This window comes from Ovis canadensis, chromosome 6 (assembly GCF_042477335.2).
Source record: "Ovis canadensis isolate MfBH-ARS-UI-01 breed Bighorn chromosome 6, ARS-UI_OviCan_v2, whole genome shotgun sequence".
NCBI lineage: Eukaryota > Metazoa > Chordata > Mammalia > Artiodactyla > Bovidae > Ovis > Ovis canadensis.
Window position 1 is genome coordinate 29,360,314 of NC_091250.1, and position 12,051 is coordinate 29,372,364.

The 12,051-nt window shown below is 37.6% G+C and overlaps 1 protein-coding gene across 1 annotated transcript in view; it reads right to left on the reverse strand.

The window, feature by feature from the left end:
• Nucleotides 1–8,677: 8,677 nt before the first annotated feature.
• LOC138442865 (putative uncharacterized protein encoded by LINC00612) overlaps nt 8,678–12,051 on the reverse strand; it is a 132,555-nt gene continuing 129,181 nt past the window's right edge. The window contains exon 3 of the mRNA XM_069595009.1: nt 8,678–10,864. Within this exon, the coding sequence (XP_069451110.1) occupies nt 10,783–10,864 (82 nt within the window). The 3' untranslated portion in view covers nt 8,678–10,782. The remainder of the gene's footprint in view (nt 10,865–12,051) is intronic.

Here is a 12,051-nt window from a genome sequence, read left to right on the forward strand (position 1 = left end):
CTCTGAAGACTGGACTTGTGCTTTCCATTCTGAAAACTTTTTTCTTTTCTGCCTTCACCTGACCAAGCAAGTCAACCCTGAGTTTTGTGGCTGGGGAAGAAAAACAAACTTCAACTAAAGATCACCTCTTAAGTGTTAAAAAAAAAAAAAGAAAGAAAGAGAAATCCAGGATGGAGAAAATGCAGTTGAAGATCTACTACAATAAAAAAAATTAAGATCGTAATAAGCCTTTAGTGTGTTTTTACAGACTAAAAAAATAAGACTTTATGAACAAATTAAGAATACTTTTAAACATTATATACGAATAATGTTTACTGGCTTCTCCTCTCCTGCACACAGAAAGTATCCATGTATACTGGCATATACTCGTTTTCCTATGTGAGAGTGTGTGTTCAGTTGCCGAGTCATGCCCAGCTCTTTGTGGCCCCATGCACTGTAGCCTGCCAAGCTCCTCTGTCCATGGAATTTTCCAGACAACAACACTAGAGCAGGCTTCCATTTCCTCCTCTAGGTGAGCCTCTTGACTCAGGGATTGATCCTGTGTCAGCTGTGTCTCCTGCATTGGCAGGTGGATTCTTTATCACTGAGCTGCCCAGGAAGCATGTGAGTCCCAGGGTTCAGTTATATTTATCTTGGTGACAGCATTCCTGGGGCACATTGAAAACATGAAACATATAAACCCCACCAGATTAATCTGAAATTTCTTTGTAATCAAGGCAAGATGCTGTTTGCAATTCTATAAGCTATAAAAAACTTCCCTGGTAGCTCAGATGGTAGAGAATCTGCCTACAGTGCAGGAGACCTGGGTTTGATCCCTGGGTTGGGAAGATCCCCTGGAGAAGGAAATTGCTCCCCACGCACATATTATTGCCTGGAGAAGTCCATGCACAGAGGAGCCTGGCAGGCTACAGTCCAAGGGGTCGCAAAAAGGACTAAGGAACTAACTTTCACTTCACCTGGCTTATGTAATGGAGTAAAACTTAGAGAAGTATTTTTAGAACTGATTTCGTTTTGGAAACTCTTCAAATCCACAGCAGGCCTGTGTATGCATTGGTGAGTGTGTTTCTATACCTAAGTTTACTAAGGCAAAGGAGCACATAAAATGTATGGTATTGCAGTAAATAGGTGTTTAGAGAAAATGACATCTCATTAAGCAAAGTGTGGTTGCACAGAGCATATTTTATTTCTATTCAAGTCTTTGCATTCTTTACTTCTTGTTTTTTAATTCCTTATTTTTATGATCATTTTGATTCATGAAACACTAATAGTTGAAGCTAATAAGACAATTCACAAAAGATTTTAATCATGAGGAATTGTGAACCATAGCAGTATTACAGAATTCCCTTGTATTTAGCTATCTTTTGGCAACAATAAAATACTCATCTTTTATGGCTCCAAGTATATCCATGGATAGTGAAGAATGTCCTCTCGTATGTGTGGATGTTTATGTTTAATGACTAGCATTTATTGAAAGCTTGCTATGTGTAAGGTACTATGATAAGATATGCAATAATTTATTCAGTCTTAGATAGTTACCCCACTTTACAGAGAATCTTGGATTTTAAAGAGATGTGGTTATGACTTATACAGATTGTACAGTTAGTAAATGCAGAACCGTGTCTTAAAGTCAGGTCTAACATAAAGACATCATTCTGAAAGTTTGTATGTTGTTCTAATATATTTTTCTATAACCAAAGGGGGAAATCATGCCTAAACAATGTTATAGTTTTAGTATATAACTGGCTTGGGGCCACTGTGTTGCTTGATCTTGCTCAGTCCTAAAGTTCCAGGGATTAAAAATAGTAAGTAAAATTACTCTTAGGGACCCCCCAAATATTCTGAGCCAAGACAAGAGAAAGTTCATGCCTACTGAATTACCAAATTTAGCTGCTGCTACCTTTTGTGCTACAAATAAATAGAAAAGCCATGATTAGGGCCAAATCTCCAAGTCATAAATCAGTTGCAGCAGTGTGCTGGGGGCAGGGGAATATGGTTTCTTTACAAGTGAGTTCTGCACTACCGTTGGAAATCTTATTTTCAACTCACTTCCAAAGTCTGAGGATTAAAACTACTTTAACTTGAGAAAGGGGCCAAAGCACAAAGCACTTACCTACATCTAGGCTTAAACTTACCCAGCTCCCAAGACATGCCCTGATGCTTTGTCCTGATGCCTTGTGAGGGACTACCTGAGGGGCTCACTAGCATAAGTTTGGTGTGAGCAGTTACGTATACAAACTTTCATGGATTTCCTACTCCTGATTTTAAGTAATGAGCTTTTCTGTCAATCATCTGTTCACCTATTTGTAGCAACCTCAAGCCTTTTCTGAATTCAGGGCACACTGTTGAGTCAACTAAAACTTTGTCATAATCTAACAGCCAAATCTCATAACAGAAGCAGGCAACACAATAGACTAAAAAGGCTGTTGTTGTTTAGCTGCTATGTTGTATTCGATTCTTGCAACCCCATGGACTGGAGCCCACCAGGCTTCTCTGTGCATGGGGTTTTCCAGGCAAGAATACTACTAGGATGGGTTGCCATTTCTTTCTCCAAGGGATCTTCCTGACCCAGGGATTGAACCCATGTCTCCTGCTTTGGCAGGGAGATTCTTTACACTGAGCCACCTGGGAAGCTCCCTTCTTAAATTTTTAAAAGTATCTTGACTAGTGAGTTTGAAATTAGTCACCTTCATACTGTACTCTGAAGAGTCGGGTTATGGAAGATGAGGTGAGAAAACGAGGGAGTGTATGTGGATGCTGTGTGTGCTGATCAGATCCTTCCATTAGAACCAAAGTTCCGAAGAGCCAGTCTTCTCTGGTGACTGCTGGAATGCTGCTAGCTGACAACCCCCAGCTATCAGTCCTCTCTGGCAGTCACTTCTGGCTGAAGAGAGCTTCCTTGTCCCAACTATAGGTCAATCCTGAAGGATCATTCCCGTTTGAGAACACCCAGTAGAGTCATTGAGGCCTTGCTGTGACTGTACTGAACTGCCCCATCCTGCTTCTTTTACTCGCTTTATAGGATCTTACTCTAGAGCACTCCCTAGTAAATTTCCTGCTTACTAACTTCCCAGGGAACTACAGCAAAATCAACTAAAACAGCTCTGCTTTTATCATTTATGTTTGTGTAAAGCTCTGCTTTATCATAATCACTCATATATTTATAGTCCCCTTAAAGCAAAACAAATTAAAACCTTTGAAAGCCACTGGTCTAACAATTAAACAATGTTATACTAAGCCTTATATGAAAAATCATCATTATGGTTTTGTGCAGGGTTAATTTAGGTTAATCTTTACAAACCAACATCTAAGTGTTTTCCTTTCATAACTGTTTCTTCTTCACCTTTATTTGTATGGTGTGTTTACACATTTACTGTTGTGCCTTTTAAAGCTGAAAATACATTAAATGATAGTCATGAATATTTTTGATATATATGTAAAACTGACTTGATGGACGTGAGTCTGAGTGAACTCCGGGAGTTGGTGATGGACAGGGAGGCCTGGCGTGCTGCGATTCATGGGGTCGCAGAGTCAGACATGACTGAGCGACTGGACTGAACTGAAAACCAGGAAAATTTATTGACAGACCAGAGAAGGGCATTTTGTAGATGGTACATAGTCTCAAATATTGAGTTGTTATATATCTCATTCCCTCCTCCCACAAAAATAATTCTGAAGATTTTGTTTTGAACCAACTATGGTATAAATAAGTATACTGTTTATAGAATTTTCATTCTTTCCTTAAAAAAATCTCACATTAAAAAATGTACCATCAGCTAGCCTCTTGTAATACAGGGGTAAACCCATAACAAAAATGGTCGATGGTCTTGTGGTAAAAATCACTGTATTCTAGTAAAGAATTTCCAGCTGATGAAGTCAATGAAAGGTTAAGTGATTGAACTTTGCTGAAAAAATAACAATTCAAATTTAATAAGCATTTGAATGACCAAGTTTTGGATCTTAGCTGGCATCTGCTGAGTTCATTCAGTAATTTTAAAGAAGAAATACAGTTTGGCTCATCTAGATCTGGATTTTCCCAGTACTCTATTGTCTGGGAAGCTGCACATCCATCAGGCCTTGGCTTTCTGCTCCAGCAATAAGGATGAGGAAAGCATGCTCTTTTCACTCTCAGGTGACTATACCCAAACTTGATGCGCAGTAATTAACTGACAAGCAGAAAACAATGTAAGGAGTCAGAAGGGAGACTCAGAATGCATGGCTGTGAAAGGGTATTATTTATTAGAAAGAATAACAAAGTATTTTATATATGTGTTATTTAACATATATAATCTGGGCAGCTAGGTCACTCTAGTTGTGAATTTATTCAGGGGCGTAAAATACCAAGGTTAGATACTTGAGAATTCCTGCTCACATTTCTGAGATTTTTAAAAATTAAAGTTTAGAAAATAAATATCTATTGAAAAATATTGGAAAAATATGAAATTTAGGTAGCATGAGTTACCATTTGCATTCTGGAGAAATAGTGATTTCATCAAGCACAACATGAAAATACATTTTTCTTCTAAAAATGTAAGCATAGAGTAGCAATGCTGTATATGTATGCAAAAACAGCAATATTCTTCCACTGAAAGTGAATAAACTTTATAAGTGATAACATATAAATCAATCCATGCTCTTTATGCAAATAGGGTATATTTTTGGAGTCAAAAAACTTTAAAGTACAACCAACTCTAGGTCTTTGTGAACACCCTCTAGGGAGAATATGAATAAATGAAGCTGATTTATTTATTTGGCAAAGATTTTGAGCACATACTGTATGCCAGTCATTGTGTTAGGTGATGCAATTATGGACATGATAGACATGTCTCTGCCTGTGAAGCCTATTGTTTAATGGAAGAAGCTGACCATAAACTTTTACAATATAACAAGACAAATGTGGACAGGGGAAACACAGGGTCCTCTGAAAGCACATGAAATACCAAAGTGAGAGGTGAAAGTGAAAATCGCTCAGTCGTGTCTGACTCTTTGCGACCCCACGGACTATACAGTCTGTCGAATTCTCCAGAATACTGGAGTATGTAGCCATTCCCTTCTCCAGGGGATCTTCCCAAACCAGGTCTCCTGCATTGCAGGTGGATTCTTTACTAGCTGAGCCACAAGGTAAGCCCAAGAATACTGCAGTGGGTAGCCTGTCCCTTCTCCAGCGGATTTTCCTGACCCAGGAATCGAACGAGGGTCTCCTGCATTGCAGGCAGATTCTTTACCAACTGAGCCATCAGGGAAGCCCTATGAAATACCAAAACTGGATTTAAAAGAGGCAGAGAAATTTCCCCCAGGGGACACAATATCTAAATAAGCCTTAAAGCTGTGGATGTGCTGCTCAATTTGGCGGAGAGGAGCTAAAGAAAGAAGGTAAAAGAGTTTTGGAAGAAAGAAAGTACAGCTTTCAGCTGAAAACAATCAGTACAGTGAGACTTGGGAAGGGAAGGTGGCTGCAGAGACAGGTAAGGTATGTAAGAACCAGTTCACGAAGGGTTCATGAAATCTATACTAAGGACTAAGCATTTTCTCATAATGGTAATAGGAAGTCATTGAAAAGATTTAGGCCAAGGACATCAGTCACATTTTAGAAAAATTATTCTGATTATAACACGGAAAAATGAAGGCAGGAGATCAGTGAGGATTCTGATAGCAATCTATGGATGGCAGTATGGACTAGGTTAGTGATACTGTGAATGGAAGAAGTGGCAAGATTTTTCAGGAGGTAAAAGAACACGGTGAAAGAGTGATAGGTTACACGTGGGCCGTGCAGGAGGCAATCGTGTTGTTTGCTAAGACTAGAAACACAGGAAGAAAATGTCTGGGAAAAAGATGCCGAGTTCCTTTTCTGGACACGTTAAATTTTGGGTACTAAGGGATAAGCAAGAACAGATGTTGGGCAAGCAGTTGAATGTATGGATCTGATATTCTGCATAGAACTCTCTGAAATGGAGATGTAGACTGGAGAGCTGTTAGTGTGAAATGGTAACTGAAGCTGTGGGAGTGGTGGTATTGCCCACGGTAATGTGTAGACCGATGAAAGAACAATCTGGAACATCAAAAATTAAGGGTTGGGCAGAGAAACTGTTATTGTTCAGTCACTAAGTCGTGTCCAGCTCTTTTCATCACCATGGACTGCAGCACACCAGGCTTCCCTGTCCTTCACTATCTCGCTGAGTTTGCTCAAACTCACGTCCGTTGTGTCTGATGCCATCCAGCCATCCGTCACCCTTTCCTCCTCTTGCCTTCCATCATTCCCAGCATTAGGGTCTTTTCCAATGAGTCAGCTCTTCCCATCAGGTGGCTGCTGTATTGGAGTTTCAGCGTCAGCGTCAGTCCTTCCAATGAGTATTCAGGGTTGATTTTCCTTAAGATTGAACTGGTTTGATCTCCTTGCAGTTCAAGGGACTCTCAAGTCTTCTCCAACCACAGTTAAAAAAGCATCAGTTCTCTGGCACTCAGCCTTCTTTATGGTCCAACTCTCACATCCGTATGTGACTAATGGAAAAACCATAGCTCTGACTATACAGACCTTTGCTGGCAAAGTGATGTCTCTGCTTTTTAATACACGTCTAGGTTTGTCAGAGCTTTCCTTCCAAGGAGCAAGCGTATTCTAATTTCATGGCTGCAGTCACCATCTGCAGTGATTTTTTGGAGCCCAAGAAAATAAAATTAGTCTCTGTTTCCATTCCCCGCCCCCCCCATCTATTTGCCATGAAATGATGAGACCAGATGTCATGATCTTAGTTTTCTGAATGTTGAGTTTTAAATCAGCCATTTTACTCTCCTCTTTCACCCTCATCAAGAGGCTCTTAGTTCCTCTTCACTTTCTGCCGTTAGAGTGGTATCATCTGCATATCTGGGGTTATTGATATTTCTCCCTACAATCTTGATTCCAGCTTGTGCTTCATCCAGCCCAGCATTTCGCATGATGTACTCTGCATAGAAGTTAAATAAGCAGGGTGACGATACACAGCCTTGACATACTCCTTTCTCAATTTTTAACCAGTTCATTATTCCACGTCTGGTTCTAACTGTTGCTTCTTGAACTGCATACAGGTTTCTCAGGAGACAGCTAAGGTGGTCTGGTATTCCAATCTCTTGAAGAATCTTCCAGTTTGTTGTGATCCACACTGTCAAAGGCTTTAGTGTAGGCAATGTAGTAAATGTTTTTCTGGAATTCCCTCACTTTTTCTGTGATCCAGTGGATGTTGGAAATTTGATCTCTGGTTCCTCTGCCTTTTCTAAATCCAGCTTGCACATCTGGAATTATTGGTTCACGTACTGCTAAAGCCGGGCTTGAAGGATTTTGAGTGTTAACCTTACTAGCATGTGCAATGAACACAACTGTACGGCAGAGAAATAGGACTTAGAAAATATTCAGTCCAGCAACAATCCTGAAGCAATAGTTTGCACATTAGTTTATATTCTCCTTGTTAGTACTACAAGTACTAACAGGTATGAAAGTCTGATTTTTTAAATTCTTCTTTCACCCTGTCAAGCCATTAATTCACAATGAAAACTTCCAAAATAAACTGAAATCAATAAACATTTGTAAAATAACTAATAACTAAATAACTAAAATATGTAATTATATTAAGAATCACAAACCAGACAAACAGCCCTTGATTGCTCAATACCTAGCTTTGCTTATTTTGAGCTTAATACTTTACAACAGACCTTAGGCTGTAGTTTGCCCTCCTCAGTTCCGTAGCCGTGTCTTATTTCCTGATCATCTGGATAGTCTTTAATGGATTGGCAGCTTGGTGCTAGCCCAGAAAGATTTCCTCTGATCAAAACGTGATTAAACAGAGATACACTTCGGTCAGAAGACAACTATGACCCATAGTTCCCACATGGAAAAGATTCAAATGCAATTTTGGATGGGCCTGTGGGGATTTGCCTTGATATGTTTCCTTTATGTTTGTAAGAGTAGAAACAGAAATGTGGCCTCTAGAGTGGCTAATCAGTGATGCGCTGATGATACATGTTCAACAACTGGCTCCCCACAAAAAAAGAGCCCTGATTTGCCGTGTTTGCCAATTACAGTGTAAATACTCCCTTCATATTCAATGTCAGGCTACCAACTTGATGTCGCTGAAGGCAGAGAGGGATTAAATGTATACAGTTGGCTTTTGCAAGCCAGTGTAAGCTGGCTCCAGCACACTAGTGAACTAAGAATGATCTGACTGGTGGCCAGGAATGGAAAAATACCTTGCATATGACAGTTCAGCATATGAGACAACTGCATTCTACAAAACTTACTTTTCCCTTTAGTGAAAATTGATTTATTCATCTACAGTCAGTTTACTTATAGGTCTTGACCTTTTCCTTTTGAATTGAGGTATGAGTGATATACACATACACAAATCTAATAATATAGCACTATAATTTCTATCTCTTTGTTTATAGTAATAGTAGTTTCTAAAATTGTCTTGTGTCTGAGATTGAAATGATTGAGAATGTTTTTGAATCAATTCCTTATACCATGAACCAAAGAAATGACCAGTTTCTTTTTATTTCAAGATATCAGTATAATTTGCATTCTAATATCTTTCATAAAAGAAAATATTTTATTTCCATCAAATGAGCAAAGTTTGTTTTTTCCCTATTAAAGCAAATGATTTGTTGGAATGCTCTTCTAATAATATATGCAGAAAGGATAGCATCAAAATATCTCATTTCTTTATAGAATTTAATATACATCCTATTAACAGCAGTGTACAGATGCACAGTATTTGACAATTAAAAATTACTTTAAAAAATATTTTCAATATTAGGCACTGGTGGAACCAGAGCTGCATACTACTCTTTCTTTTTTACATTCCAAAAGGAAATTAAAACTTCTAGTAGTATTACAAAGGAATACACTTTAATATTGAATGCAGATATACAAAATCTCATGACTTCTATTAAAAACCTTGCAACTCTACTGGACATGAATAATGACACCTTTTCAAATAACTTGCCAGGTTCATAAAGGTTACCGTTAAAAATATCGCAAACCCAGTAAAAACACAATGATATAGTACAAAGTCTTTTTTCAAAGTCAAACTTTAAAAGATCTGTATTTACACAGAGGAATAATATTTTTTAGTGCCCTCTGATTGGTACTGTTGTTCAGGATAATCTAATTTTAGAAATCTAAATTGAACATTTTCATCATTTTTCTGCTTCAGGATGGAAGACACTGAGGACATATAGAATAAATTTTAGAAACAGGATTGGGTAAAAACTTTATAAAGTAGAATAGTAAACATTTTACACACTTTAGTTATTGCCCTGCCAAAGATAAAAATAACCTATTGCTCCATCTTCCTCTATTTAACTGAAATTTCTAGATAATTATCTCAACTACCTATCTTTTGTCTACATAGAAAGTTTTTTAGACCAAAGTATAAAGATTTTATATTTTTTTTAAACAAAATCCAAAATATGAGTAAGCCATTTTTCATTTTCTAAATATGTTTAAAGAAATGCTATTTTTCAATATAAAACCCCAAAGTGTTGAATTAATAACACATTAATAACATGCCTGGCCAATTACTGACTTGACTTTAGCATTAGAGGAATATGATACAACTGGCTGTTGAGTTCCAAATTTAAGCATTTGGTTTTATATTGTAACACTGTAATCTCTAATACAGATATTAAAGAAAATGAGCTTTTTCTTTTAAAAAAAGGAATAATAAAGAATTTCAGCCATAATACAAATCAACTTTGGGGGGAAAATCCATATCAAGATAGGAAATAGAGTTTTAAAATCTTAGACTAATTGCTATAAAAGAATTATAAAAATGTAAATTTCTGAAAAAAAATACACTGAAAATGTTTAGGAAAAAATACGAGGAAAATATTAATTTACTATGGGGTACAGTCAACTATGGACCTGGCTTATGAGACTTTAAAAAGTCACAAAAATGAATTAGCACCAAAAGTGTCTAAAACTCCAAATGATATACTGAAGTGATTCCAAGCCCAAGTATTACATTATAAAAAAAGTTATATTTAACTTGGGAAGTTTCCCCAGTTATAATAAATATATTTCTTTACAATCTTTAGAAAATGTGCTAGCTTTACTGATTTTCATCGAAATATTAAGGTAGTGTATAGAAGTTGTCGTTTACATTAGTTTTGGCTGAGCAGGGACAATGGAAATTCAAGTTATTTCCCGGAAGATACGGATTTATTTGGTTAGGGTAAGTGAGGAGCAATTCTCCAGTTAAAATTTTTCACTCCTTGTTTCACCCTTTTTCTTCTAAAATGTTTTATTAGAGCTTTTATAAGATCTATATATATTATCTTATTTGCATTTTGTATCCTATTTTCCCTGCTCACTTTTTGGTGTTATTTAAGTTTTGGCATGGGAATAGGAGTATTTAAAAGTGGGCACAGATCAGAGTAGTTAAACAAGAGTTATGAATAAGCTACTATATATATTCAACTCTCTTGAAATCAAGTTGAATTTAATTTTAAACAACATCAACTTACAAATTTAATTGCAAAACAACACAATTTGAAACAAGGCAAACTTTTCAGCCTTTATGTAGTGAAATATATAACTTCACTAATTACATATCTGACTACCAAATGTCAAACCAAATGTTCATTTGGTCATATTTTACTGCTGCACATAAATAATGACAAGGCAAAGAATAGCAACTAGTCCAAAGGCTGGCAGGCCAAGGAACCACAGCATAACCCAAAAGAAAATGACTATTACTGGTTCTACAATTTGTTCTCCAAAATACATCCTTGTGAAGCCCATGTTGATGAGGCTTTTGTTCAGTTCACCAAAAAGCGTTCCCATCTTTTTGTAGTCATCTCCCACAGGCTCGCCAGTGTGGTTTTGTGATTCTTCAATATCCTTTGAAAAACAAAGACAAGACAAAATATAAACATAAGATGAGAAACAAGTGAAGGTCTTTTAAGAGTAAGGATCATTTCATAGTTCTTTATCTTCCAGAGTATGTACTGGGCATACTTGTGATAACCATTCGATAATACCTGGGAATGTTCCTTTTGATTGTCACCCAGAACAGCTGTGACTGTGATCACCTTTCAAGAATATGGAAAGCACTGATTTATTTGTTTATGTGGCTTTGACACTGACTGGACACTCAACTACTAGAACAGTGATTTACAAGATGAAGGAAGTAGCTGATCATTTCCATTCATTTTCTAGCTCCCTGGAATTGCACAAAACAACTTATTAAGTGAAAAATCATGTTAGTATTGTTCTTATCAATGACTACGATTACAGAACAACCTTTTTATACCAATCTCCTGTTCTGAGGCAGGCTCTGGATTGCTCTGTCCTGCTAAGTAAGCTTCTTTTTGGTCCATTCCTTTGACACTAAGACTTCAAGGACCCAGCCTCATCTCTCTGGAGCAGAGCTTGCTGCTACTGTTGAGCAATTCTCAGCTATTATGGCTGTGATCTTTTGATTTTAGCTGGGAAGCTAAGAAGAATTCAGTGTAGGTCCTTGATGTCCTAAATGCTTATTAATCTCATCAGGAGAAACATATAGTTTCCACATAGGAATACTTTTGTATAATAAGTCTAAAAGTTTAGCTAGATATCAGTTCCCCAGAAAATGTCCATGTGTACCCAATCATACACACCAAAAATTATGTACTATTTCTATTACCTCTCAGTCTTATTACAATTAGGGTCTTTATACTACTATCTCTAGTAGATAGATATTAAGCTACTATCTCTCAGCTTCAACCCCACTCTTTGAAATTCTACAAACATATCTGGTTCCCTGTTAGGCTCTGCCAGTGGAGGAACTAGAGAGACACTGCACAGCAGGAGGAGGAGGAAGGGACTTGCTCTTTCCTGTTTGCTTCTCATGGGCTTCTTGATCCTCTTGGTCTCCCTCCAGTGGCAGTTCACTCTGGCAGTAGCAGGTCCTTCTGGTAGCAGCCACTGATTTCAGTTTAGTGGCTTCCCAGCACCTGCAGAAACTCAATGTGCCTTCCTGAGACACCAGATCAAACCCGTGGGTTCCTTTCCCTCAGATCTCTGGTCCCCAGGGTCTTGTGTTGCTC